Source organism: Chiroxiphia lanceolata, chromosome 5, assembly GCF_009829145.1.
Source record: "Chiroxiphia lanceolata isolate bChiLan1 chromosome 5, bChiLan1.pri, whole genome shotgun sequence".
Classification (NCBI taxonomy): domain Eukaryota; kingdom Metazoa; phylum Chordata; class Aves; order Passeriformes; family Pipridae; genus Chiroxiphia; species Chiroxiphia lanceolata.
Window position 1 is genome coordinate 51,855,688 of NC_045641.1, and position 27,716 is coordinate 51,883,403.

General features: G+C 52.2%; 2 protein-coding genes across 3 annotated transcripts; both read left to right on the forward strand.

Moving 5' to 3' along the window:
* KCNJ4 (potassium inwardly rectifying channel subfamily J member 4) lies at positions 1 to 19,769 on the forward strand. Of its 2 annotated transcripts, XM_032689092.1 has the most exons (5): positions 1 to 243; positions 1,175 to 1,272; positions 1,881 to 3,076; positions 15,514 to 15,688; positions 16,925 to 19,769. In XM_032689092.1, exons 4-5 carry the CDS (start codon positions 15,666 to 15,668, stop codon positions 18,252 to 18,254), a joined length of 1,353 nt encoding a protein of 450 aa, XP_032544983.1. In that variant the 5' UTR covers positions 1 to 243; positions 1,175 to 1,272; positions 1,881 to 3,076; positions 15,514 to 15,665; the 3' UTR covers positions 18,255 to 19,769. The 2 variants fall into 2 exon arrangements, with proteins under 2 accessions (XP_032544983.1, XP_032544984.1); XM_032689093.1 differs by lacking the exons at positions 1 to 243; positions 1,175 to 1,272; positions 1,881 to 3,076; positions 15,514 to 15,688 and adding an exon at positions 16,377 to 16,479.
* LOC116787470 (endosome-associated-trafficking regulator 1-like) lies at positions 11,529 to 13,158 on the forward strand. The gene is given in 3 exon segments (XM_032689094.1): positions 11,529 to 12,888; positions 12,890 to 12,962; positions 12,965 to 13,158. Coding segments are annotated over 3 exon segments (1,251 nt in total). The 5' UTR covers positions 11,529 to 11,779; the 3' UTR covers positions 13,034 to 13,158.
* Positions 19,770 to 27,716: the final 7,947 nt, after the last annotated feature.

Here is a 27,716-nt window from a genome sequence, read left to right on the forward strand (position 1 = left end):
TTTCCTGCTACCAGGAAGGCTTCTGTGCTTTTGTCACAGAGGTGCTTGGCTTGGTGCCCCCCTCCATTTCTGCTGTGGAATGTGGCTCAAGCTGCATCCAGACCTCCTGGGAGAGTGGGTAGCCTCAGGGATTCATCCAAGAGAGGGAAATGATTCAGCATACCTGGAGGGGCTGGGAAACATGGTGGGATTGAACACCATGAGCCACCTCTGTGTCTCACCATCTCTGCCCCCCATGACCAGGTCAGTTTGGCTGAGGCGGTCCTAGAGCACTGGTGGGGGACAAGGATGGGATGATTGCAGGAGAAGCGTAGAGGGAGCCTTGCAGGTGCTAAGGAGTCCAAATTTGTTGTCTGGTTTAAATACTCAAAGTCAGAACTGCCTAGGTCAGAGAGCACTTGAGGGTTTATGCTGGCTTAGCTGGTATCACAGGAACATGGGACCATAGGTGTCCAAGCAGGGGCTGCTGGCACAAAGGTAGCACTTGTCTTCATCCCCAGGCAGGAGAGGGGTCAGGCAGCAGTTGCTCGCCTTCCTAGGAGCTCTTGCTTCTCCCTCCCTTTCTTCCTCCCTCCCTTCCTCTTTCCCTTCCTCCTTCCCTCTCTCCCTCCCTTCCTTCCTCCCTCCCTATTTCTCCATTCATCCCTCCATTCATCCCTCCAAATATTCCTCCATTCATCCCTCCAAACATTCCTCCATCCATCTCTCCATCTCTCTTTCCCTCCTTTCATCTATTCCTCTATCCATCCTTCCCTCCACCCTTTCATCCCTCCATCCTTCTATCCCTTTGCCTCCCTCAATCCCCACAGCAGCATTGGGAAAGGTTGGCGGAGTGGGGCTATTTTTGGGAGCGTCTCCCTGGCAACGGCTACCACCACCGTCTGTGGTGGCTTTTCCATAGGTGCTAAAATATTCCACGCTTCTTATTAAAGACGGTGCTGGTGGAGACGAGCGGGGGTGGCGAGTGTGAGCCACCCCGCTGCTGGGGCCGGTGGCCATGGGGCGGTCAGGGCGTGGCACCTTGGGGGCACAAAGAGAGCTGGGGGCTAGTGGCATCCTCGGTGCAACATCCCCTTGTCCCTCTCAATGGCTCTGGCAGTGCCAGCTGCCTCTTGGCCATGCTGGGCTGCCACACCATGCACGAGGTGTAGCTATTCATCCTCTTGCTGTACAGGTGGAGGGAAACACGATAAGGTTTTGTGGGGAGCCAGCAATGAGGAGTAAAAGGCAGAGAAGAGGAAACTCAGCCTGAAGCTGCACAGGGTTGTGCAGGTATTTGGTGGCTTTGCCCACTCCAGGAAGGAGCAAGATGTCTCAGCAGCATCTTCATCCCTTTACTGCATGGAGGAGAAAGGCTTGTCATGGTGCCAGAGGGATGGCACACTTTGCCACAGGGCAAATGGGCAGCTGCTGGTTGTAGCTCTTGGGAAGCAGCCCCATGGGCCCTAGGGACAGGGCTTTTGGGAAAGCAAGTACCCCTATGAACCTGAACAAATTTCCCATAGGGATGGCTACAGAGGGCATGGCCCCATTCCATCCAGGTGCAGCAGCTCCTGGGGATCCCCCCACGGGAGCAGGAGGGAGGAGCCATGAGTGCACTGAGATGAGCTGGCCCATGCAGGAGGCTGATGAGCTTGTGCTTTGCAGCTGCTCATCTGCATGGAGCTACCAAATTCACCCTCTGCTTCCCTTTGCCAGGTGGGAGTGGGCTTTGCTCACTATGGCAGTGCTCACTGATGCCAGTGGGGGACAGCAGGCCCCACAGCGTCTTGTGCAAGGGGATCTTGGGATGATTTTAGGAGGGAGAGTAGTGATTTTTGCAGGGTTGGAGCCCAAAGGAGGCTCAAAATGGGTTTTTTTGATAATTTTTGACTTTTCAGCACAGGCCTTAACTCTGAGGACAGCAGATGAGACACCAGTATGGAAACCATGTCCTCAAACCATGCTGTCCTGGAGCAGGGCTGTCCCTGGGACCCCATGCCTGCAGCCACTGCCTGTGTGGTCAGGGCTCTCTTCAGCCTCTGGCTTCGCTGCAACAGAGTCCCCGGCATCTCATCTTATCACCAAGAAGCGACTTCTTCAAAGCCTCTGAGATGCTGCTGCCCATGGAGATCCAGAAGAGGTTGCCTGGACATGTTTCCTGGCAGGGTGGCTGTGCACTATCCTGGAGCCCTGAGGGCTGGTCCCTCTGCGCCCACGCTTCTGTCTCCAGCATTACCCATCCCAGAAGGAAATCCTCAGGTCTGTAGAGTGGGGAGGCAATGCCCCACAGCAAATGCTCTGCATCAGCTGGGAGAGCCTGGTCCTTCCTCAGAGCGAGGTGTCAGTCCAGCACCCCAAATCCAGGTGGGGAAAAAACCCCTGACAGTGGATAATTCACCCCTGTGCACCAGTCCAGCAGGAGGATTCACCCCCTTGAGGGCATCTGGTGGCCCCGCCATCCCTTCCCTGGGGCTGATGGTTGCTCTTGTCTCCCCCATGGTGGTTCCGCAGCTCTGAGCTCACATGCGAGGATGGGCTAAAGTAGCGGAAAGCTGTTGGATCCTACCACAGAGTTACTGACTTCTCAGCTACAGACTGCATAGCAATCAGCGAGGGGGAGAGGCAGCCAGGGAACGGGAGCAGAGCGCAAAGGGAGGAAGAGTGGAAGGGAGAGGGGGGATTTGGGGACTAGAGCAGGGAGGCAGCAAGAGACACGGGCAAATAATGCCAGAGAAGGAGGGAATCAGGCAGGAGGGGGAGACCTGAACCCATCGCCGAGCCACGAAGGCACATCAGCACTCCGTGGGATGGACGCTCCTGGGAGCAAAAGATTCTGAGAGGCAGAGGCAGGAGGAGAGCACTGGCGTGGGCAGGGCAGAGTTAGGAGAGGAGCAGGTCGCAGCAGAGAAGTAGCTCTTCAAGGGGAAAAAATAAACCTAAGCTGGAGGCGAGCGAGGGCTGCAGAGAGACTTCCCTGATTCCTCCGGTCTGACTGAGACATTTCATGGTGAGATGGAGAAAACGTCCGCTTTCCCCTTCCTCTGATGTTGGCTAGGCACGGCTGGAGCAGGCAGCAGCCCTCGGCAGGACCCGGGTAAGAGGCGGTGCCGGGGCGCGCTGCTCCCCTCATCGGCGTGAGACCGGGAAGGGTTTTTTTTCTCTTAGGAAAATAATGTATTGTTTTCATTTGCGTTCACTCTGAGGAACAGCTATAAATATAACTTAGGGAGAGATGTGTGGCTTCGTGTGACTGTGCCAGTGAATAATAAAGTTGCCTGTGTGCAAGGCATATGCACGTACAGCTACCGGGGTGGCCGTGGGCCGAGGGGCAGGGGTGGGCACCTGCCTGTAAACCTCCCCAACTTCCCTCCCCGCCCCTTGCCACCCTGACTTGGGTTGCTTTGCAAGTAACTTCTTCATTTTTACAGCTCCCCATGTTTCCTTAGTGTCTTCTTGCTCTGGGCTGGGACTTGCTCACCTTTTTCCCCTGCTCCATGGTCCCAGACAGTTTACAGGGAAGAATGCAGCTGGAGATCCGTTTTCCAAGCGCTCGGGTGCAAAAGGGGTCTGAAGGGGATGTGTTGGTTCTCCTACTGCCTGTGGAGCTTTTCGGGCTCCAGACCTGCCCCTCCCTCCCTTGCCTTCCACCTTTCCTACTCCCAGCATGGCTGATCCTGCTGCTGGTGGTCCAACATCCTCCAGATAGCTGCAAAGGGTCTTCTGCATACTGAGTTTGGGTGAAAGGAGTTCAGAGGAAGCCATGAGCAAACTGCCAGAGAAACTCTGCCTTTGCTCCCTGTTAGCAAGGTCAGCATCCCCACCAGGGCATGAATGGGCAGGCAGGTTTATGTGGTGCTGGCAGGTCCCTTCGGATATTCCTGGTGCCACCTTCAGCCCGCAAGGCCCTCTCTTCTGGGCAAAACACCTGGAGTCAGCCAAATCCCTCTACCAAGAACCTGGAGATCCTGTCCCCACTGCCCCGTCTGGACTCCATCCATGGCAAAGCGAACAGAGGATCTGAGGCCTCTACCTTTTCCCATTCCTCTTTTTGGGGGGTTGTGCTGTGAAGGGCAGACAGTGACAGCACACACGGGGGATGCATGGTGAAGGTGATGTGGCTCCAAGACTACCCTCTACTCCTGCTCTGTGCTCTCCTTGGCTTCTCAGGAGGAGGCATCCACAGGGGGTGGGAGGTGTGGAGATGAGCTTAGGGTCTGGGGCCACCCAGAGCCTGGGAGAGGACAGGTGGGTGCATGGGGAACACATCTTGATGGAGACATGCAAATACGCCCCTTCTCCATTCACCGTCAGAAGTGGCACGCACAGAAACCTGAGACACCCTCTCATGTGACCACCCCTGTTTGTGGCCACTGACAATAATAATAAGTACAGGGGAAATATGTGCCTTAGGATGGAAACATGAGTCTGGTGGGGACAGGGGGTGGGGGGGAAGAGAAGGGATGGTGAGGAATGACCACAGACAGGAGTAGCTGTAGAGGGCTGGTCCGGAGGGAAGTGGGGCTCCCACTGCTCCACCTTTCTCCTCTTCCATCTCTCCCCGCATTTGGGTGCTAAGATCAAGTGCCCCAATGTGTAGTGCTGACAGGGGACTGGCAGTGGTCCTTGCCCCTTGCAGCACCCCACCGTGATTTTCAAGGAAAGCCGGAAAGTGAGGAGGTGGCTGGGGAAGGATGGAGTTGTCTGACAGGATGGATCCTCACTGGTCCCTCTGGCCACTTGGCCACCCCAAGCTCAGCTACTGGCCACCATCCTGGGAACAGCTGCATTCCTGGGGTGGTATCACTGATGGGAGGGTGGCAGCAATGGGGAGGAGGACATGGTGATGGATACCTGTGCCCACTGTGTGCTGACATCAGTGCAGACCATAAGCAGAGCAGTTAATGGCAATCTGCCCTCAGCATGTTCCCCTGTCCTGTCTCATTATTGTACTGGGTTGGCTTAACCTGACAGTGCAGCCAGGAATCAATAGATGGATGCTGGCGTCTTAGCAATCGATCCCTTACTCATACACGCGGCTCCCAGCCTCCCGCTGGCGCTCGTTTTTCTGTGAATGGCAAGGACTGAGTGAAGCTGTCTGCGCTTGCCCCGCGGCGCTGCGAAACTGAGTCAGGCTAAATTCATGCTCCTTCACAGCACTGCCTCTGTGCCCCAGGGCAGAGGGGCCTCACATGGAGCCCCCGGAGGCACCGGCGCTGGTTTTCCTCCCCAAACAAGGTGGCTTTAGTGGGGATGGTTGGGCTTGAAGACTCTTCTTGTGAGAGATGTTGATTCTCTGTCTTGGGACAGACAGGGGGTGCCTTTGAGCTGGTTCTGACCCTCAGACCTCTCAGGCTTGTTCTCCGGCAGTGAAGATGGTGCCAAAGACCAGGTAGATGAGGGATGTGAGCTGGCTGATATGTGACCCTGCCCCAATGGTTGTAGAGACCCATGCCCCTCCATGCCTGTCCTCCTGGGAGCCTGTAAGCAGGCAGCTTGCTTCAGGGACAGCGTTGGTATTCACCCACTGGTTTATCTGGGGAGATGGTGCCTACCATCTCCTGGCACCAGCACCACTGCTGCTGTCATTGGAGATTAGGGAGCAGAGGGTGGAGAACAAGGTACCCTCCAGTCTGGCACTGCTCCACGCTGCCAACCAGGGACTCCTGCAGCTACTTTGCCCATGCCTGCACCAGCCCCTGCCACCACGGCAGTGGGTTTGCCCCTCACGATCTGGAAGTCTGTTTTATTTCTATGGCAACATTTCTCCCAAAACACTTCAGAGGGAGCCTGGTGCTGTGCGAAAACACGTGAGGCAGCGTCCCCCATTCTGTCCCCTACAAAAGGTTCAGAAAAATGACCTGACACTTCCCCTTGCCTCCCTCCTCACCTCCTTCCCTCCCTGGTGAGCAGCACCAGCACTGGTACAATCAGCTGCTGGCCTTGTCCCAGCTTCCTCTCCGCTGCCTGTTCTCCTTTTCCCTGCCTTCAGCTTCGCTCTCCCCTCTCCTCTCACCCGCTCCCTTTCTGCTGGCAGCCTGCCTCAGCACCCGTGCAGAGGGACCAGCTGAAAGTAGTCTTATAGAAAGTGGATGTCAAAAATGACTCTGCTATAGAGGAGAGTAAAGCCCCATGAGAGCTGTATAGATTGAACCCACCAGCAGCACGGTGACTGCAGGGGCTGAAGGGCACCCAGGATCCCAGAAGCTGGACAGACAAGCTCTTCATCCCTCTGAAAATCTCGATGGCATTATGAAGAGGCGGTGCTTGCCATGGGAGTAGGCATAGCGGCCCCAGAAGTCCTCTCCTCTCCTGTTCCCGTTTTTCCCACACCATCAAGAAAGAGCCTCGTGTCTGGGTGGAGGTGACCAGGCAGAAGCTGCAAGCAGCACTGAGTGCCAGCAGGCGAGAGGCAGGTGAGCAGGCAGGATGCCAGCGAGAGCAACTATTGCAGCCTGGAGGAGCAGGGGTATGACAGTAAGCTGCAGAGATGGCGGGAGGATATCGCAGTCATGGCACTGTGCAAATGCAGCCACCGTGTCCCACTTCAAACCGTTCTCCCCAGTCCGATCCCATCCGCGATGGCAGCCCCTGCCGTGCTGGGGACCTGGGGGGCAGGTGAAGGAAGGGGCAATGGTCCTCCATACTGCTTGAGGTGGGCAGCACTTAGGCTTGACATCTTCTAGTTGCATTTGTTAAACAAGACTGATCAGGCTGCAGCAATACAGGTCAACAGACCTGAAGTGAAACAATTGATCCACTCGGCGCGGGAATGCAGTTTTCCAGCTTAGCTGGGATGCTCCCTTCGCTCTGTTTCTGGTGCTTTTCAGGCATGGCTGAAAGGGAGAAGTGGGGACCCTCTCAGGAGAATTGTGGCTCTCCTGGGCTCCTTGGGCTCCTTGTTAGCATAGCAACAAAGGGTTTGAGGGGAGGTTGTTTTTCGCCTACAGCTGATGGGTTAGTGCTCAGCAGCCAGGCCACCCTGGGAACTCAGCTCTTGTGCAGCAGCCGAGTGCAGAGCAGTGGCTGTTGCCTCTCCTGATCAGGGTCTTGGTACGGAGCAGGCTGTGCCCTGGTTATTGCTCGCCCTTTGCTGCTGTCACTGTTGTTGTCATCATCCATAACCCATTTGCAGGCACCTGCCTTGCTGGGTGCTTGGCAGAGGTACTGCCCTGTCAGGACTGCAAGCACAGCGGGCAGGCAGATGACGTGAGCCACCCTTGCTGCCCTTTTCCTGCACACTAATAATGATCCCTTTCCCCTGAACAAGCCAAAAACCGTCAAGAGGCCCTGTGTGGGCAGCTCTTCTGGCCAGGGACTCTGTGTTGCAGAGATACCGAGGTACAGGAATGCTGATGGGAATGGCCTTTCATCAAGGCTCCCACAAGGCAGAATGCTCAGTGAAGGATGTTCCTGGGATGGGGGGGTTAGAAGAGATGTCCTTTTCACTGGTGCAGTTATACTGGGAAGCTGGAGGAGGCAACCTGAGAGCACCGAAGCTGCCTGGGATGTGAGGACCTCAGGGACACCCCAGCGCCTTCAGTTTTTCAGTTCTTGTGGGTTTTGCACCAACCCTTTGGGATCTAGTCCATGGTTTTAGCAGGCAGGGTGCTGGGACATGCATCAGTCCACATGTTTCCTCAGGAGCAGGTGGGATGGGGTCTGTGCCCTGGCTGCCAAAAAAGCTCTGCTCCTTTTTGGCCAAAAAACCACCAAGGGATGGCCAGGGGCCTTCTGACCATTTAATTTTCCCTGTGATGCCAGCTACAAAGAAAAACACCCACCTACCTCACTCATCAAGAAGAGACTTCTCCCCAGCTGCCATGCCAGCAGCATCCTTTCCTTATGATCCTGCTCAGCCAATCCCCAGCCCCTGTGTCTTGTCCCCCCCAGCCCCATTTTGGCCAGAGGAGAGTGGGTGAAGACCAATGCCAGTCCCACTAGCTCCACTATACGGGGTATCCCCTGTTTACTCCAAGATCCTGGGTAGCAGGCAGCTGTTCTTGCAGTGCCATTGCCTGGACAGTGCAACTGGAGCAGGGATCGCCGGGGTGGTGTGGGAGCAGGCAGGAGGTGATGCTGTCACCTCTCTGTGCCTCTTCCTGACTTTGTCATCCTGGGGACCTTTGTGTGGTTCCCATTTTTATCTGTTTTTTTCTCCCTCTCACTCTTTCTCTCCTTCTCTCTTCGTTTCTTCTCTCCCCCTCCCATCAGCATGTGGGCTGATCACTGCTCAAACTTTTAATTCAGATGGTAATTGGAATAATAATACGGGCAGAATCCTTCTGGCTCCGTTGCTGCAGCTGGCTTCAGGGAGCTATGAATAGCTCTGAGTCACACACTGAGATGGTTTAATTTCAAATGATTTTGTTTTGTTTTCATATTACCCATCCTCAGGCTCCAGAGCTTCACAGGGGGGTAAAAATATCCCCCCTTCTCACTCCATCCCAAAATGTAAACCAGGCAGAGGTACATTACTAAAATCTTCTTTTGGAAAGGGAAACTGGTCAGCGGATCATGCCTTGAGGGGCAGATGGGGACTGTTGGCACTTAATCTATTTATAATTATTGAACGAAAAGGCAGAAGTGTGTATATAAAAATGGTATAGAGTTGATTACAGCTTCCTCCCCTCACCTTCCATATGTCACTTGCCTTTTTAATACGGTAAAACTCTCCTGCACGGTGACTGTGCCTTCGTGTGTGCCCATACAGCGCCTGGCACCCAGCCCTGCTGGCACGGACGAGCGAGAGCTCGGCCACTGACTCTTGTGGTAGGACAGCCCCATGGCACTGAGCTGCCTTATGAGCCCTGACATGAACCCTGGGAATATTTGTGAGGAATAGAAGAGATGGAGTTACAAAGATAATGAAGAGGGCAAACCGAATGCTGTGGATCTGCGAAGCTCTGCAAGAGGGCAAAGAGGTCCCCTCTCGGCTGCGGGTGTTTCCGTCCTGACCCCCCAAGAGGCGAGAGGCTCATCTGCTGTGCTGTCACCGTGCCCAAGCTGGCAGGATGAGTCTGCGGATGCTGATCTCAAAGCCAGCCAGTGCTACACCACCTGTAATGGGGATAAAGGCACAAAGTGGAGCGCAACCAGCGGCTGCGGTATTGACCACAGACAGAAGGGAAGCATTTGCCAGACGACTCCAGATAAAGCAAAGACTAAGAGTGTAAAAATACTCTGGGATTTTTCCACCGTCGTCGTTCACAGTGTATGTCCCAGAGCACCAGATATGGTTGTTATAAAAAGAGAAGTGGGGGAGTGCTTCAGCATGGACTTTTCTGTTCTGTTTCATGAGACTCTTCCACTGCAAATTTAAGGAAGGATTGACAATATATGATCCACTCTGGCAGGGGCTGAAGAAAGACTGGGATGTGCGAGGCACCTCACCGTGTACTGGGGATGGAGAAAGGGAGGCATTGTGTCAGCACCAAGTGCCTTGACATTATTGGCCCACAGATCCCTAGGAAAAGGACAGCAACAACCCATCCCCCTGTGTCTGCTCGGGGTCAGAGCAGAAGTGGGGTGGCAGTGTGGGCTGGTGTGATGGCTTGTGCTGCTGGAGCACAGTGTCACACGGGAAGGTGGAGATGACTGCAGCATCGTGGTGGTGTCCCCAGCATTGCTCAATCTAGGACACAGGAGGGGAAAAGTGGTTGGGAAGGAAGGAGGGGCAGCCCATGCTGTGGGGCTGGAGGCGGATGTTGGCCCCTGGAGACCCACCTGGCTGACATCTTCAATGCTGCAAGACAGTGGCATAGGCTGTGATGCCTATGCTGCACCAGCTTCCCACAGAGCTGCGAGGGCTTCCTCAGGCCATGAAATATATGGGTATTCACATACACCAGGGACAGGGTAGCAGAGGGATGAAGAGGCATCTCACCAGATTGCAGTATCCTGGATCTCCCAGGGTGCCCCATGCTGCACCCACCATCATGGTTTCATCTGGCTCTCCAGGAGTTGCCACTGACCTCACAGCTTCCTCCTCCATGTGTGAGTCCCAGGCAGTAGAAAGATCCTTGGACATGCTCTGGGATTTCCATCTCTGTCCTCAGCTAGGCTTTCCTCCCCCTTGTCCATGTGACAGGCAGTGTCTGTTCAGAATGTGTCACCCCCTTTTTCTAGAGACTTCTCTGAGCCTTCCCCTTTCATGCAGTTTGTGTTTCAGGTTTCCAAGCTGCAAACTGTGTTTGCATAGGTTTTGGCCTCCTGGTAGGGCCTCTGGCCTTGCTGAGCTGGCAGCATCCATTTTGTAGGCAGAAGTCAGGGTGGCCCTGGGCCACCAGCTGCTGAGGAGGGACAGTGACATCTCCAGGGGGCTAATGCAAATGTTGGCACCAGTGTGATGTCAGTCCCAAGCTCAGGGCTTCTTGCCTGCCTGTTTGTCCTTCCCGTGGTGGCACCACGCACTGTGGGGGTGTGTTGAGGTGGAAGTGGGAAGTGTGTTTATTTTCGTTCGTCTCCTGGCTTATGCCACTCTGAGTTTGTGACACTCGGTATTACTAACACTTCCCTGTGCCAGCTGGCAGCAGGGACTGAATCAGACTGGCAGCACCACTGTGTGGACCCCTCATTGGCCATCCAACTTGGAGTGATGCCTCTGGCTGGTGATAACTCTTGCCCCTGTCCAGGGTGAGCCCTGGCACCAAAATGCCAGTGGCCTGAACCTGATAGGGGCAACCCTGTGAGCAGAGTCCCCTCTGACCCATGCTGCCTGCCAGGGGCTGGATGGTCCCTGTCCCTCCTTCATGCTGGAGGTCTCAGGTGGCTTCATGACCCGCTCTCTGCCCACTGGCAACATCCCCAAGTTGGGGTCTGCTCTGCAACCAGTAGGATAGTTTGTCTTCCTGCTGTCAAAAAAAGGTTTTGCAGTTGTTGTAGTTTAACCCCAGCTGGTAAGTAAGTTATCGCTCAGCTGCTGGCTCCCTCCCCCTGTCCTCAGCCCCTGTCAGGAGGAGAATTGGAAAGAGAAGGCAAACCTTGTAGGTTGAGAGAAGAACAATTTAATAACTGGAACAACAACAACAACAACAAATTAATAATAAGAATTGTAATAATAACTAGTGGGAGAGAGACTAACAGGATCTAAGAGAAAAAAGTGATGCCCAACCCAGTTGCTCACCACCCACTGACCGATGCTCATCCCATCCCTGAGCAGTGATTGGCCCCTTTAGGTAAATCCCCCAGTTTATATACTGGGCATGATGTTCTATGGCACGGAATATCCCTTTGGCCAGTTTGGATCAGCTGTCCTGGCTATGGTCCCTCCTGGATTCTTGTGCAGCTCCTCACTGGCAGAACATGGGAAACGGAAAAATCCTTAGCTTAAAGTAAGGCACTACTTAGCAACAACTATAACATCTGTGGGTTATCAGCATTATTCTCATACTGAATCCAACACACAGCACTGTACTGGCTACTAGGGAGAAAATTAACCCAGTCCCTTCCAGAATCAGGAGAGCAGTTGATTGTTTCCTCCCCTCCCCTGCACCACCCCCTCCACTCCTACTCCTGACCACTCAGCATCCATGGAACTCAATGACATCACAGACCTTGGAATGTTGGTTGTTCCAGCTGTTGTCCAGAGCCAAAACATAGAGGTGTCTGGTCCTCCACTCTCTCCTGAACTCCCTCCTGTTCTAGACAGAGGGATTTTGGTGGCTGCCTCTTCTCCCACAAGTATCAGTGAGGCTGCAGAGGTTGACACTGCTTGTCAGTGTCACCGGCCTGCGTGATCTGGGCTCCAGGAGGATAATTTGGATTCTCCCACTTGCTGCAGCCCAGAGCACCCTGAAAAATGTCATGGCCACTTGGCATCTCTGGGCCAATGGTGAGCGTCTTACCAGAATCTCAAGGCTTGGAAGATGATGATGATGATGACAGTGACAAATTCAGGTACTCCTGCCACTCTCCGCATTCTTCACCCCTGAGGAAGAGCAATGACAGCTTAGATGACAGTCAGACAGAGGATCTGGGAGAACCCATCCCATTTTCCCTGACTCCCAGGCACTCTAACATGGTGGAAGGTGAACAAGTGGAGCTTGAGGAGGAAGGTCAGGAGTTTCAGGAACCACTTTACAAAGACCATTTTAAAAAGTCTGACAACTTGTCTGGAGATAAGGAGCCCAGCCCGACCCAACATTTTCCCGGGCATCAGGGGTTGCCTGGTCTCCAAAGGGCCAGTATGGCACCCTGTGGCTCCCAAGACTCTTTCCAGAGTAACACAGACCAGCACTTGGAGATGGAGGCTGCTGCCCCACAGGCCCATGCCAGTGACCCCTACGTGGGGCCTTCACAGTGCACCACGGGAGCAGAGCCCCGCATGCTGCACAAGGAGGCCATCTGGGAAAGAGATTTCCCATCCCTGCAGCTGACCTACAGCATCCTAAGGGAGGAGAACAGCATGATCAGGGAGGAAAACAAAGTGCTCAAGGATAAGAATCTCGCACTCGAAGAGGAGAACTATGTGCTCAGGGAGATTTTCTATGGGCTCAGGGAGGACAACGTTGTGCTCATGCAGGAGAATGTCGTGCTTAGCGGGGAATACAACATGTTCAGGGAGCAGTATGACAGGCTCAAGGATGAGAATGACACACTCAGGGAGGACAATGCCATGATCAGGAGAATGTTTAAGAACTTCCAGAACAGCTTGGACACCCAGGCATGCATGGTGTCGAGCCTACAGGAGCAGCTGAAAACTAGCCTGGCTGAACGGAAGAGGGAAGCCCGAGAGCTCGAGTCCGTAGTCCAGCAGACTAAGTGTAATCTCCAGCTAATGACCCAGCGGGCTCTGGATGCAGAAGGAAACATGGAAAGGCTGAAGCAGAAGATCTTTATTCTCCAAGGACAGCTGGAGAGATCCAAGCTGGAGAATGAAAACCTGAGAGCAGACCTGCCTGGGAGCAGTGGACTTGGACTTCACGTGGCAAAACCCCCACAAGCTCATAATGGGCGCAAATGGCTCCATCAGGCAGCTCCTGCCTCAGGAATGAAGGTTCTGCCTGTTATTGCTGAGGTCCTTGAATCTACCAGCAAAATTCTCAAATTGTAAGCAGAAAAAGACCTATGAGTGCAATTCTGTGTGAGTTCTATGGATGAGTGTATGAAATGAGATCATGGGTCTCCTACTTGCAGCTATTTGCTGTAAATAAAAGCATTTGCTTTTCCATTCTCAAATGTGCTCAGACTGGTAGCCTTTATCCTTTGTGGAGATACTTTCCTTCTGATTAAGTATCAGCTGCAGGTAGTGGTGTGGCTTTAGCTGTTGATACTCTGTTCAGGTACTGCAGAATCAGCAGCAAACACTGCCCAGACTCTGAGCTGCACGGTCCAGTTGTGGTGGGCTCTGTGCAAGAGGCTGTGCCACAGCTCTGGCTGACATGAACTTCTGTGTGGGAGCCAGGAGGAAGCACAACAGCACAGGATGCAACGCTCTTAAACAGTGTGCTCATCCCTTCCCATAGCTATGCCAGCAACAATCAGAGATGAGCAAAGCCCTTGTATTTCATCTTGCTTCCTTTGCTCCTTCTTGGAGAGGTGGGAAGGGTGATGAGCAGAGATCCAGATGATGTTGCACATGATTTCAGTGAGCAGAAGCTCCTTCCTTCCTCTTTCTTTGGAGCTGGCTGCTTTCTGGGCCACAAATCCAGTCTCTAGAAATTGTGCACCTGTTCCTGTATCTGGAGAAAGAGGGTGGTGAGAAACCTCTGGGAAGTTGTGAAGTCATATATGTGAGCTGTGGCAGTGCCTTCCCTCCCATACTGATGTCAGCGTTGGATAAGGATGACCTTGGCATATGCAGGCTGCCTAAGGAAGGTGCCAGTTGGAGAGGATACCCTTCCTCTCTTGGCTGGGGCTGGCATAGAGGGGTGTACCTACACTGCCTGCCTTTGTCACCTCCCAGAGTCATATGGGAGCCTGCGACCCAAACTCACGGTGTAATCACTGAGGTTGCATTTTAGCTTTATCTGAGCAGGACCATCTGTGGACATGAAGTGACCTTTCTTCATCACATCAACATTTCTGATTAATTCAGGTTACCAACCCCAGGTTCTGCTGTAGGTTTACCCAGCTAACAGCAAAAGTTCCTGTATCTGGTCAAACTGACCCTCCTTAAAGACTTGGATGCTGTAGGGTAGTGAAGGGGTGGGAGCTGGCAGAGTTCAGTGCCAAAGTGCTTTTTTCCTGATGGGAATTTTTGGGCAGCTGTTTACTTTTGCCTCTGTACGGTGAGTTGCGGATTACAAGGTTGTTGTCTTCTCATGGTCCCATAATATCCTTGGTCTGAACAACCATGTTTATGTTGCCACAGAGCTTAAGCTGCCTCAGTAACCAGGAGGAGAAACTGCTGGTTAAACTTCATCCTGTCAGAGGTGTTGTCTGAAGCTCCTTGCTTGGTGCTTTCCAATCTGTGCTCCTAACTGGGGAAAGCTGGTGGGCTCCCTCAGCCACATGAAGGCCCATTCTGCAGCACTGATGACTGAGACAAAGATGGTTCTCACCAGCTTTTCCATCCTAGACAGTACTTGCTGTTCCTCTCTCCTATCCATGCTTCAGCACTTACAAGCAGATCTAAACTTTAGATTTGACCCCCAAATCTTTGTATTTGTCCCATATCTGGCAAACACCGGTTGCTCACCAGTGAGGCTGGGAGTAAACAAATTAGCTGGCTCTGTCTGTATCCTGCGCTCCGCGCTGGCTGCTGTAATCCAAAGGCTACAGAGCAGGATTAGCATGGGTGTACAAAGCCCTTCCTAATCTGTGAGTCATTACCCCTTCACTTCATTTCACTTCCCAGCAGCTCTGGGCAGACAGATAGGTGAGCTCTTGAGTCTTTGGTTTCCGCATTCTTCCATTCTGGGAGGACTGGATCGAGACATAACACCTGCTGCACATCCTCCCAGGACTCTGCTGCTGAACTGCTCCTTGGATGCTGTACACAGGGCATGTGTAAGGTTTGTTTGCTCTAACCAGCTTCTCCTTGGCTACCCCTAAGCCTTTCCTTTCCATCAGTTCTCATTTTTGGCTCTATCACTTAATTTTCTTCTTTTCTTTGAAACAGGGGGGATGTTCTGTGCACTCTGGAAATAAATCCCCTCTGGGTCAGGCTGAGTTGATGGGATCCCTGGGGGCTGCTGTGCATGCCCATGCTTTGTTAGCCGTTGTGTGTGAGGTATTTAGCCTGGCTGAGCTCTCGTCCTGGTGTAAGCTCTGATATTAATATAATGGCTCAGGATGAGGGCCCTGTGAGCTGCTCAGCTGTTGTGCCCTTGGTCTGGAGAGCAGTGACCAGCCAGCCCTGCTCCCCTGCTGGCAGTAGATGTTGGGGAGTGCAGGGGCTGCGGGCCGCACGACCCAGTCCGCATCCATCAGCTCCTCAGCTGCCTGAGCCAGGCTGTGGCATAGTGCCCATTGAGACATCCAGACCCATCCTGAGCAAACAGTTGTGAGCCCTGTGTCCGCTGCTCTGGACTTGGACGGGCACTGCCAGTGGAGGTTCTGACTGGGCTTTGCTTTGTCCTTCTCTGCCAGGTGTGTGCCAGGAGCACTTGCAATGGCAGTGCCAGTCCCAGCTCACCAGAGGTGAAACCCGGAGCCACCTCATCCCATGTGAGTGCTGCTGCATGAGTTCCTGTGCCATTCCAGCTCCTGTGGCCCCCTGACATCTGATGATACAGTGAGCCATGGGCAGCGTCCGAGTCAACAGGTGAGTAACCCCCCTGTCAAGGACTGCTGCTGCCCTGGGTGGCCTGGTCCTCATCATCTGGCCCCTCATGCCCTACCTTCAGCCTACCTTTTGGTATATTCTTCTCAAATTACCTGTCAGGATCTTTCCCTTTCCTGTTCCAAGGTGTGACTCTTCTCTCCTTCTCCAAACCAAAACATACTGTACATAGTGGTAGTGCTTGGAGGAGTATTACTGAGGAGAAGCAAAGCACTGCATGGTGCTGGACCAGAAATTACAGATTCCAGGAGGGCTGCAGAAGCCACATGTCCCCAGGAATCACAACTCCAGCCACCAGATCTTCCCTTCCTGTGAGATGTGGATGGGTGTCTTGAAGCCTATGCTGGTGGACTCCAGCTGATGTGTCAACACTATGGAGTGGTAGGGAGACACTTCCAGGGTCCTGTGAGGCTGCAGCTCAGCAGGCATCAGGGCAAAGTGGTCTTGGCAGTTCAATGCACTCTCTCAATTTCCTCAGTGGTCAGAGCATCTTCTGCCGTCATATCTTTAAGGAGTATCTGCAACTGTCTCAGTATCACATGAGGGGCAGCGTCAGAGCTGCCTGCAAGGGAGGGGAGCCAGAGGGGTAAACATCTCCCAGAAAGCATGTGTAGCTTCTGCCAAGGAAACTGCCAGCACTTTGACTGTTGATCTCCAAATTACACCTTTGGCCTTGGATACAGGATGCTGGAAGCCATGCATGTTGCTGTGGCAACAGAACTGTCCTGAGTGCAGGAAGTGTATAAACATTGTCAGCACACACCATGAAATCAGTGAGCAGAGCAGAGGAGAAAATAGAAACTCCCAACCTTGCATAATATCAGGGCCAAAATGTGGCCAGGCAGTGAGTGCTTGCTCCCAGGCTTCCTGGCTATCCCAGCCACCGTCAGGTTTCAAAGACTTGTACCTCTCCTGACCACAAGGGCTAGAAGGTACCACAGAGGACAAGCTTCTACTGCTTTGCTGCCTTGTCAGGACTTTGCTAGATACAACCTCCTGGCAGCAAGACTCAGCAAATATTGCAGCTGACCTCCACCAGCTTGGTCAGAGAGGCTCCATGGTGCAATAACCAGTAAAATGTGCTGTTGTGAAATTCAACGGGGTGGTACTCTAGCCCTGTGAGCCACCCGCATGTCTCCTGCCCTTGCTGTCTCAGTGAATATGTGAAGTTACTCTTCACATATTTCTGATGCAAATGCCTGTTTCTCCTCTTCCCAGATACAGCATCGTCTCAACTGAAGAGGATGGACACAAGGTCTCTGCACTGGGCAGCATCAACGGGCACAGCCGGAATGGGAAGGGCCACGCTCCCCAGCGGAAGCACCGCAACCGTTTTGTGAAGAAGAATGGCCAGTGCAATGTCTACTTTGCCAACCTGAGCAACAAGTCTCAGCGCTACATGGCCGACATCTTCACCACCTGTGTGGACACACGCTGGCGGTACATGCTCATGATCTTCTCGGCTGCCTTCCTGGTCTCCTGGCTCTTCTTTGGCTTCCTCTTCTGGTGCATCGCTTTCTTCCATGGTGACCTCAATGCACCGGCGGTGGGAGGTGGTCCCTCTCTCCTAAAGCCCTGCATCATGCACGTGAACAGCTTCCTAGGGGCTTTTCTTTTCTCGGTGGAGACGCAGACAACCATTGGGTATGGCTTCCGCTGCGTGACTGAGGAGTGCCCGCTGGCTATCATGGCAGTTGTGGTCCAGTCCATCGTGGGCTGTGTTATCGACTCCTTCATGATTGGCACTATCATGGCCAAGATGGCAAGGCCCAAGAAGCGGGCCCAGACCCTTCTCTTCAGTCATCATGCAGTCATCTCCGTGCGGGATGGCAAACTGTGCCTCATGTGGAGGGTGGGCAACCTGAGGAGGAGTCACATCGTGGAGGCCCATGTCCGAGCCCAGCTCATCAAGCCCTACATGACAGAGGAAGGGGAATACCTCCCCCTGGACCAGCGGGACCTAAATGTGGGCTATGATGTGGGTCTTGATCGTATATTTTTGGTCTCACCCATTATTATCGTTCACGAGATTGATGAGGAGAGCCCACTCTATGGGATTGGCAAGGAGGAGCTGGAGACAGAGAACTTTGAGATTGTGGTTATTCTGGAGGGGATGGTGGAAGCCACAGCCATGACCACACAGGCACGAAGCTCTTATCTCGCTAGTGAAATCCTTTGGGGTCATCGTTTTGAACCAGTTGTGTTTGAGGAGAAGAACCACTACAAAGTGGATTATTCACGCTTTCACAAGACCTATGAGGTAGCTGGCACACCTCGCTGCTCAGCCCGGGAGCTACAAGAAAGTAAGATGACTATCCTACCTTCTCCCCCACCTCCCAGTGCCTTTTGCTATGAGAATGAGCTGGCACTTGTCAGTCAAGATGAAGATGAAGATGATGACGAAGTGGGTGTGGTGTTAGGGGGCAGCACCAAGGAGGAGGGAGGTATCATCCAGATGATGGATTTTGGAAGCCACCTGGACCTGGAGCGGCTCCAGGCAACTCTGCCTCTAGATACAATCTCATACCGCAGGGAGTCAGCCATCTAATTCCTCCAGTCTCCCCATTCCATTCCTATTGCCCACAGTCTCCTCTGTTCTGCACCCATACAGTGGATAAGTTCCTTGACCACCAAACAATGTCTCCCATGACTGCCTCTCAGCCCCTGAGTACATCAAGGCCTGGAGCTGCTCTGATATACTCCCTTTCCTGTGAAGTCATACTGCCTGGAAGAGGAGTGAGGATACACTACTCTTCCCAGGTAGGCAGTTTATACTAGGATCCCTTTCCTGCCCAGAGACAGGAGAGCAGCAGGCCTGATTTCTTGTCTCTGGAGAGGTGACAGGAGTCCCTGCCTTCAAAGGACAGACTGGGACCTGCAGCAAGTGTATCTGCTGCTGAGGCAACAGCAGACTTTCTGTTCCCTCTCAGTACGGGTGGGCCTCATGGCTGTCAGGGGTCATGACCATCTCCAGGAGAGGAGCAATTCCTAAGCACTGACCAGACGAGGATGGAAGGGAGAGTTCAGGACTCCTGGAGGGAGTGGGGAAGGATCTCAAGGGACAAGTTTACTTGCATGTTTGTTGCCTGTTGCACATGACTGTCTCTTTGTATATAAAACAGAAGAAGAAATGAAAATCCATATTCTTCCACTGCAAATGTGAAGGTAGGAGACAAGGACATACTACATAGCCTACTCTTGGCTTTTGGTATCTGTCACCTCCAGAAGCAGCTCAGCTCCACGGACTCAGACCCAGTTCTCCCGGTCCTCTTGAAAAACACATCCTGCTCCTCTCCTGAAATGCCCAGCGGAGGAGGCAGGGCCCAGTTCTTGCCACACTCAGACTGCTCCCTGGCACGGCACAGCTAGGATGGCAGACAAATGACCTGACTGGACAGCAGACCCTCCACTTGCTCCTTTCACCCCCTCCATTCTTCTCCCTGCTGCCATCAGCTGTAAAACTGAATTTGTAACTATTTATTTTTAATAAAGTCTAATATCCCAAGGGGAGGTTTGGAAGCAAAGGACAAACCCCACGGCTGCAGCCTGGTATAGAGACTGATGAGGGTTATTAGTGCTAATGTTTGCTGTTTGTATGGTGTTGGAGCCTGAAAGCTCCAGCACAAGGGCTCCCTTGTTCTGGGCCTCTCTGGTAAAGATCCACAGTAAGATACTCAGAGAATTTGTTAGGGGAAGAAGGTCATACAAATGTGTGTACAGAGGGAATCATTTGCATTAAAATCACCAGTAGGATGGGTCGAAAAATTCTGCTTTCTTCGGAGATGAGAGTTTTGCCCAAGGAAAGGTTATAGATATACTTGATAAAGAGGCAGAGATGTGCAAGACATTGATCTAGATGGAAGGCCCAAAAAACCCGTAAAAAAGTCAAAGCCTCTTTTTTCGCTAGAGGCAAGTAGAGGGGAAATTAGAGAGGTCATCAACCAAAGCTAGACTTGTAACATCACTTTGCTGTCATTTCACAAAAGAAGTGAAAACCTGACGAGCCTTTTCCTTCAGGAGCAGCAGAACCACACCTTCAAAACTTCACATGAGATGAGGGCAGAAAGACAAACAGGGAGCTCAGGAAGCTGCTCTGGGCACCCAACAGATGTGCTATAGGGGGAAAGGTTGAGGGAATTATGTCCCGCCCAACCTCTGACCTAAAAGCAGAAAAACAACGTCTCAATATCTATCTGGAATTGGTTTAAGAAGCAATAGAAAGAGGGGAAGAACCAGAAGGATAAGGAAGGAAATAGCAGGACTGAGAGGAAGAAGCAGACACAGCAGGCAGGTGGCACAGGAGGAAGGGGAAAAGAGGAAGAGGAGGTGAGGTAATATGGAAGTGCATTTCAGAAAGAGCACAGATAGACTAATAAGACATGTCTAGACCCAGTCACGGCCATTTCTCATTACAAGATGTAGGTTCTGTGGGGAAGCAGCTCTCCTGTCCAGGTTGTTCAATTCACTGGAGTAACTTCATTCAGCACCACTCTCCAGGCCTGGCTATGCAGCCAGTCTTCTACCCAGAGAACAGTGCACCCATCCAAGCCAGACAGTTTCTCCAGGAGAATGCTGTGGGAGACAGTGCCAAAGGCTTTACTGAATTTCAGGTGGACTATATCCACAGCTTTTCTCTCATCCACTAAGCATGTCACCTAGTGACAGGAGATAGGAGGAGATCAGGTTGCTCAAGCGGGACCTGCCTTTCCCAAACTCATACTGGCTGGACCTGATTCCCTGGTTGTGCTGCACATGCTGTGTGATGGCAAGGTGATTTGCTCCATGACCTTTCCTGACACTGAGGTCAGGTTGACAGGCCTATAGTTGCCTAGATTCTCCTTCTCGCCTTTCTTGTAGATGAGTGTCACATTGGCCAACCTCCAGTCACCCAAGGCCTCTCTGGTTAGCCATGACTGCTGGTAAACGATAGAGAGTGGCTTGCTCAGCTCTTCTGCCAGCTCTCTCAGTACACTTGGGTGAATCCCATCCAGCCCCATTGACTTGAGAGTATCTAAGTGGTGTAGCAGGTCACTGAGCATTCCCTCCTAGATCATGAGGGCTCTGTTCTGCTCCCTGTCTTCCAGCTCAGGGGGCTGGGTACCCTGAGGACAACTTGTCTCACTATTAAAGACTGAGGCAAAGAAGGCATTCTTCCTTACTCTGTAGCAATCCTTGGCTCCAGAGCCCATCCGCCAGAGCAGTTTGCCTCAGAACCTTCACTGAAATGATGGATACACCCGGTTTTGAACAGTCACCATCTCTCCCAGCTCTGCCAGTTCTGAGGCAGCGCTGCCTCTCCTCAGAGCTGCAACGTTCCCCGCTCGAGAACTGGGGTGCCTCTCTCAGTGCTAATTTCAAAGGTTTGCTGGTTTAGGAAATGAAGTCACTCCCTCCTTTCATTATTTACTTACTTTCCCCTGAGGGAATAAGCAGGGGCTGGTATTGATCTGGCTTTTAATACAGCTTTCAGAGTTGGGTGCCTGCCACTGACCACGGCAGTGGAAACAAACTAATGGACCGAGAGAGAAGGACTTTGCGTGCGAGGACACGGGCATTCAGGACACAGGCTGAGGTGGTGGCCTCCAGGACAGGAGGAACCCTCATGCCTGGGCACCCTCCTCACTGACATACAGCATCCATTGGAGGCAGATGGCAGTGCTTGGTGGGACAAAGTGCCCACTGCCCATTAGCTCTTGGAAGGCTCATCACCAAGGAGTGAGTGTCCAGAGATGCCAGGCAAGGATGGTGCACTAGGGCCATGGGCATGCACAGCTGGAGTGGTTGAGGCAACAAAGAGGTCAGCACTGCTGCTCCTCACGTCAGCTGGTGTGGCTCTCGGGGGAAAAATGGGAAAAGGTAGGTAAAGCTGAGCAAACAAGGACCATGCAGCCACGCTGATGTTCCAGCCCCCTCCATGTGTCTGAACCTGCTGGCCCTTTTCATGTCGTGTTTGGCATCACAGTGGAGAAGACACTGAGGCATTGAGGAATATTCAGTTACCTGCTGTTCACAATAAAATTGTGAGAAACCTTTCAGTGCTGTCAGATCGTTAGAGAGGAGAGAGAAAAGGGGGCTGAGAGGAGGGGGCCGAGGGAAGGAGAGGAACAGCCAGAGTGCAAGAGAACAGAGATGATGGGTAAATCTCTGCCCACCAGACACTCTTCACGCAGCTGTGCTGATGTTGCCGCACACAGCTCCTCCAATGACATGGTGCAGTCACTCCAGGGACTGTTTCTGCAAGTTGCACACATGTCCACAGGCTTTGCTGATACACAGCTTCTGCACAGGAACTTCTGTACCTGTACACTAAAATCACAGAGTACTCATGTCCAAGTAAACACTGCACGTACCTACATGTGTGTGCCACACAATGGGGCATCATCCATCCTATACCACAACTTCATCCCATGAACACCCAACGACATACACAAAAATGCCACACAGCAGCAACATCTCAACAAAAGTCTCCTCTTGCTGTATGCTGGGAATTCTCTTACGTGCCTGTGAAAAGCCACCAGGATAATCCATCTTGGAAGGCTGTTTGCTATAAAGGAGACTCAACATTTTTAAGGATTCTTCAAATCAGCACTCCAAAGACATTCATAATCATAAACACACCAAGTATTTTATCTTTTGCATACAGTATGTGTAGCATCATCTTTCAGGTAGATGACACCTCCTCGCCCTGTGCTCTCCAGAGAAGATATCTCTACTGAATGACAGAGCATGATGTCCTCCAGCTTCCTCCCTCCTCCAGGATCTGATGGAGGGACCACTTTCTCAGGACCTGCATATAATCCCAAGGGGCTGGCAGCTTGCTTTTCAGGAGGAAGACGCTGCTTCTTTGTTTATTCGACCACAATCTATATTTCTTTCCTGTCTTCTGGACTTCTTACTTGGCTCATTATTGAAAGCTATTCAAATACCAGAAATATAATGGGGAGAGGAAGGACTTCTTCCCTATGAATAAGATCCAGGCACTGGTTCAGTTCCTCTACCCCATGACAACTAACCAAGCTGTTGTCACTCTTGCCAGCTTTCAAATGAATGTTGTTGTTTGAAAGGACACTTGAGAAGCTTGTTTCATGTTTTATTTTTGGTGACACTTTTGGACAACCCTTTTAAAAAGAAATCATCATTGGCACCTTTCAACTCACACAAAACTTGCTCAGTGAAACATTTTGATACACACTGCAACTAAAAATATTTTCAAGAAACAGAACAATAATCCCAACTGGGGAGAAAATGGGTTTGGATTTCCAAGATTAGGAAATGATGTTGAAAATGTCTGTGGTACTGAACAAACATGTTAGTTTTCAAACAGCTCGGTTTCATTCCGGTTTTGCCCAGGAGTGGAGTAGGGCACATGGTACTGCCCCAGCAGCTGCGCGCAGGCTTGTGTCCTCTGCAAGAATGCCTCCTCTGTTTGCTTTGAGCTTTAGCATCTCTTCTTTGCCTTTGCAGGAAGGCCCGAGGTCTCTCCCAGCTTTTGGACAGTGGCCACGGTTTTAAATATCACCAAAAAAACCCCCAACCCAGTAAAAAAAAGCCTTACCTTCCCAGGCCATTAAGGGCTTGCTCTTGCCCCCGCGAAGTCAATGGGACTTTGGCATTGCCTGTGATAAGAGCAGAGCTGGGCCCTAATGGAGCACCACTATTGGAAAACCCCGCGGGCGCCGGCCCTGTGCTAAATCCGCAAAGCCAGGACGGACTATTGCTGCACGCGCAGGAGGGGGAGAGGAGGGAAAGCAGCCTAGTGGGATGCTGAACGCATGGGGTGGGGTAGGGTCAGCTGGGGCAGCCTCGCTGGGGCAGACCGAGGGGACAGCAGAGGGATGAGGAGGCAGGGAAGGCAGTCTGTCTCCGCAGCCACCTGCGACACGGGATCCAACGGCCAGGGATGTCACACCAGCAGGAGATGAGATGGCAGCCAGTTCTTGGAAAGGCTACACAGGCTTCTCCTCCTGCCATGGTCAGCAGGGTGGGGGTCCTGCCCTACCCAGCCTCGGTGTTTTTCCGCCTGCAGGACGAAGCACAAGGAGAGTGAGTGAGTGGCACTGAGAGACTGTAGAAGCCCGGGCATTGCCTGGCCTCAGAGCACCATCTAGAGCTGAAAGCAAGGCTGGCATCCCCGTGGGTCCCGGCGTCATAGAATCATACAATTGCTTGGGTTGGAAAAGACCTCTAAGGTCACCGAGTGCAATCGTTAAACCTGCACTGCCATGTCCACCACTAAACCATGTCCCTAAGTGCCACATCTACATGTCTTTTAAATACCTCTAGGGATGGTGACTTCTCTGCTTCCCTGAACAGCCTGTTCCAGTGCTTCACAACCCTTTCAGAGAAGAAATTTTTCCTAATAACCAAACTAAACCTTACCTGGTGCAACTTGAGGCCATTTCCTCTTGCCCTATTGCTTGTTACCTGGGAGAAGAGACCGACTCCCAACCGGCTACAGCCACCTTTCAGGTAGTTGTACAGTGATAAAGTCACCCCTGAGCCTCCTTTTCTCCAGGCTAAACAACCCTAGCTCTCTCAGCTGCTCCTCATAAGACTTGTGTTCCTACCTACAAGTCCCAGTATCCTTGCAGCTCCTGACTCCCCGGGCTCACCCAGAGCTGCTTCTGGCCCCAGCACTGGGGACACTGTGGGGTTGGGGCTGAGCCTGACTCCCCAGGCAGTGCTGTGGGGCACAGCTGGGGGTCAGGGGAGGAAATATTTGATCTGGAGGGAAAGTAGTCTCTGAGAGGACCAGCACCCACCATCAACGCTGCACCCATAACCTGTAATAAGGGTCAGCCCACCTGACAGCCAGGTCATGGCTTTCATAGAGCAGCCACTTTGAAAACAGTTTAGATATGTGCTACCACTTTCATTTCTTCTTGAGGAGAAGACTACAAAGCTGTGCCAGCCCTGGGAAGGTAGCCGGAGATGACCTTTGTTCAGAATCAGGTCCTTCTGGTTGCCACCTTGCTGCCTGCTTGTCCTTCAGTTGTCTCTCAGCCCTGCCTGGTTGTATGTGCTCAGTGTATGAGACTTGCTCCCCTTTTTTCCTATTATTCAGTCCCTCGATGGGACACGTACAACCTATGGCTGTAGCAGGGTGCTGCTGCCTCTCCCATGCCACAGGCCAACATGCTCCCGTGGTGGAAGAGGGGCAGTGAAACTGCATGGAAGTGACAGCATGAGGGCTGTCAGATAGAGGGTTTCCAATGCCTCGAGAGCTCTTTGGGCAACCATACCCCCTTGGGATATTCAATAACAGCAGCCTGGCTTGCAAACTGTAGGGAGCCTCAGCTCCTGGACTTCTTCCAGTTCCCGGGGAAAGCGACACCAGCAGAGCAGTCAGTGGGCTATCAGCATAAAGCTAAGCTTTGACCATGTCCCCTTCAGAAGGGTACATTTAGTGTGGGAAATGCCTCTGCCTTCTGGGAAGCCCAGGCACACAGACCCCAAGTGACTCACTGTCAAAGTCAGGTCAGCCAGAAAAGAGTGGAGTGATGTGATTTCACTGCCCTGATGCCTGCAAAGGAGTTCAGGATGAACACAAACACCGTCCTGAAATAGTCTGAGAGATACAGGATATTTGAGCTTTAAAAGTTTTTTTTTGCCTCTGAAATTAGCAGAATCATTTTGGTGCCAGCCCCAGATTTGAAATAGTACGTCTTGAAACCTGGGACCTGGTAATATTTAAGTCCCTGGTTGTAGTACATTGATAGAGTTGTTTGAATGTCCCAGCGCTGACAGAGTCAGCTGAGGGCCTGTAAAGTACAAAGCCTTGTTACAGAAACTGTGCGACCGAGAGAATGAGGAGCTTGAAATTGCTCCTGACAGGTGATTAGATGCTCATCCAGCAACAGCCTCTGTGTGTCTATCAGGGACCCAACACAGGCCTGCGCATCACTCCTGGGGTATCGAACAGAGGAGGACAAGCTGACGCAGGAACTCCAGAGAAGACTTTGAAGATATATATAATGTGACCTGCAGCCTGCACGTGCTTCTCTCAGGGATGAAATAATGAATCAGTAGGAGAGTGGGTGCGAGCACATGACAGGCGAGGCAGACCTATAGCAGAACACTTGGTACCACATAGAAGGATCTGATTAAATGCAAGCAGAGCAGAGCCACCAGCCTTCTGGGTTATACGGTGTGCCTTTTGCTTTCCAGGATACAGTGTTGGGCTCACTAGCAATGAGGCTGCCTTGAACAGAGAAACTTATGTGACCCTTCCAGTGTTGCATGAGGCTGTGGGGAAAGCAGGGAAGAGCAGTGATGAAAAACAGCTGTGGAGTGGAAGGCTGTACCCATCATGGCAGGGTTAAATAATAGGGTGCCCTGGAATGCCCAAGGAGCCAGCAGCTCTCAGCAATCTGATGGGTGCTGATGGGACAGGGCAGTCTGAGGTCAGTGGAAGAGGCAAGTCAGGGTGAGAATAACTGGCAGTGGTTGCTGCAGAGGAGGTACAAGGTGCACTGCTGGAGTTGTACTGGCCAGATGAATCTGCATGTTCCCTGCTGCTCTGTTTGATACACAGCTCTCCTGTGGCAGCCAGATGGTCTCATGAGCTGAAAATGCATTGTTCGTTGTTAAAATGCAAGAATAATTTGTGAGAAATGTGGGATTTTCTGAGTCCTTGTGATTATTTGGTGCTTTGCCCCATGGAGAAGCCTCCAGAGTCCTCATGCCTTTTGTCTCCATTCTGCTTGCTGCTGCAGTCACAAGAGAAAGGACAGCTTCTGTTCTCAGCCAGAAAGCAAGCAAAGGGGAACATAAGTGGCTGACAGCAAGGCAAAGTGACTTGTCCAAGATCACAAAGCAGTCAGTGGCAGAAGGACAAATTTAACCTTCTACTGTGGGTTGAATCTGTCACCTCCCTGTACAGCTGAGGATACCGCAAGTGATAAATGAACCAAGAGCAGCTCCTAGACTCGGTCTCTGCCCATCCTGCATCCGCAGCTGCAGTGAGGCCGTTGCCAGGACATTGCACTTCCCTGGGTGTGTACACAACACCCATCACCTTTGTACCACTGCCCGCAATTCCAAGCAGCAGTTCTGACGGACCAAGTGCCATGCATATTCTCAACTCAGACACCCCTGCCCTCTAGACGTCTAGATGTAGGAACTGGGAGCCATTGGGCCGCAGAGCTTCCCCAAATATAGCCTACACGGGGCCTTACAGATACAAATCACGACTTCCAAATCATAGCCAGAAGTGAATAGAAGGCCATGGCAGGCTCAGATGAGCATGGCTTTTGGTCCCTGATGAGCAACAGCACAATATGAGGCAGAAATGAAAATCTACAACCTCAGTCCTCGCAGGGAATGAGTCTCAGCTGCCTCTCACCCTTCTCTGTGTGGGACGGGTGGTGAGATGGCCTTTTGTTAATTGGTGCCCTGTGCCTGGTGTTTAGCTGGCAAGGACAGACTGTCCCTTCCAGAGAAACCCCTTGCATAAGAATTAAAGAGGAGCTGGGCTGAGATGCTGAACTAATCCACCAGGGCATGTCGGGAAGATGCATTTTAAGCCGTTCTCCCTGCCCTCCCGTCTTCCAGTGCATTGTTTATCTCTCCTGTCCCTTCCAGAGCAGTTTGTGAATTATTCTCACTGGGCCAGCTGTTTTCATAACTGCCTGTGTTACATCCTGTCCCTTCACCCCCAGAGTCCACATGGGAGATGCTCATACATGGGAGGCTTTTTAGCTATCAGTGGTTTGTACTGCTGTGAATAACAAGCCCACACAAACACTGCTCCCCCCCAGCCCACAGCGGCTGCATGCTGCACGCACATTTCACTCCTATGGCCATGTATTCTCTCCCCTGGCACTTGCATGCATGCTCCCACCATAGTCTTACATGACAAGCTCCTTGCAAGCTCACTTGTGATGCCCAGTGAGCTCACTGGAACGCACAAAAGTGGCACAGTTGCCACAGGTGTTTGGAGCTACTGCCCCAGCTGCTTCCCTGCCATGGTGTGCTCCTCATCCATCACCCATCATATCTGTGATACCTT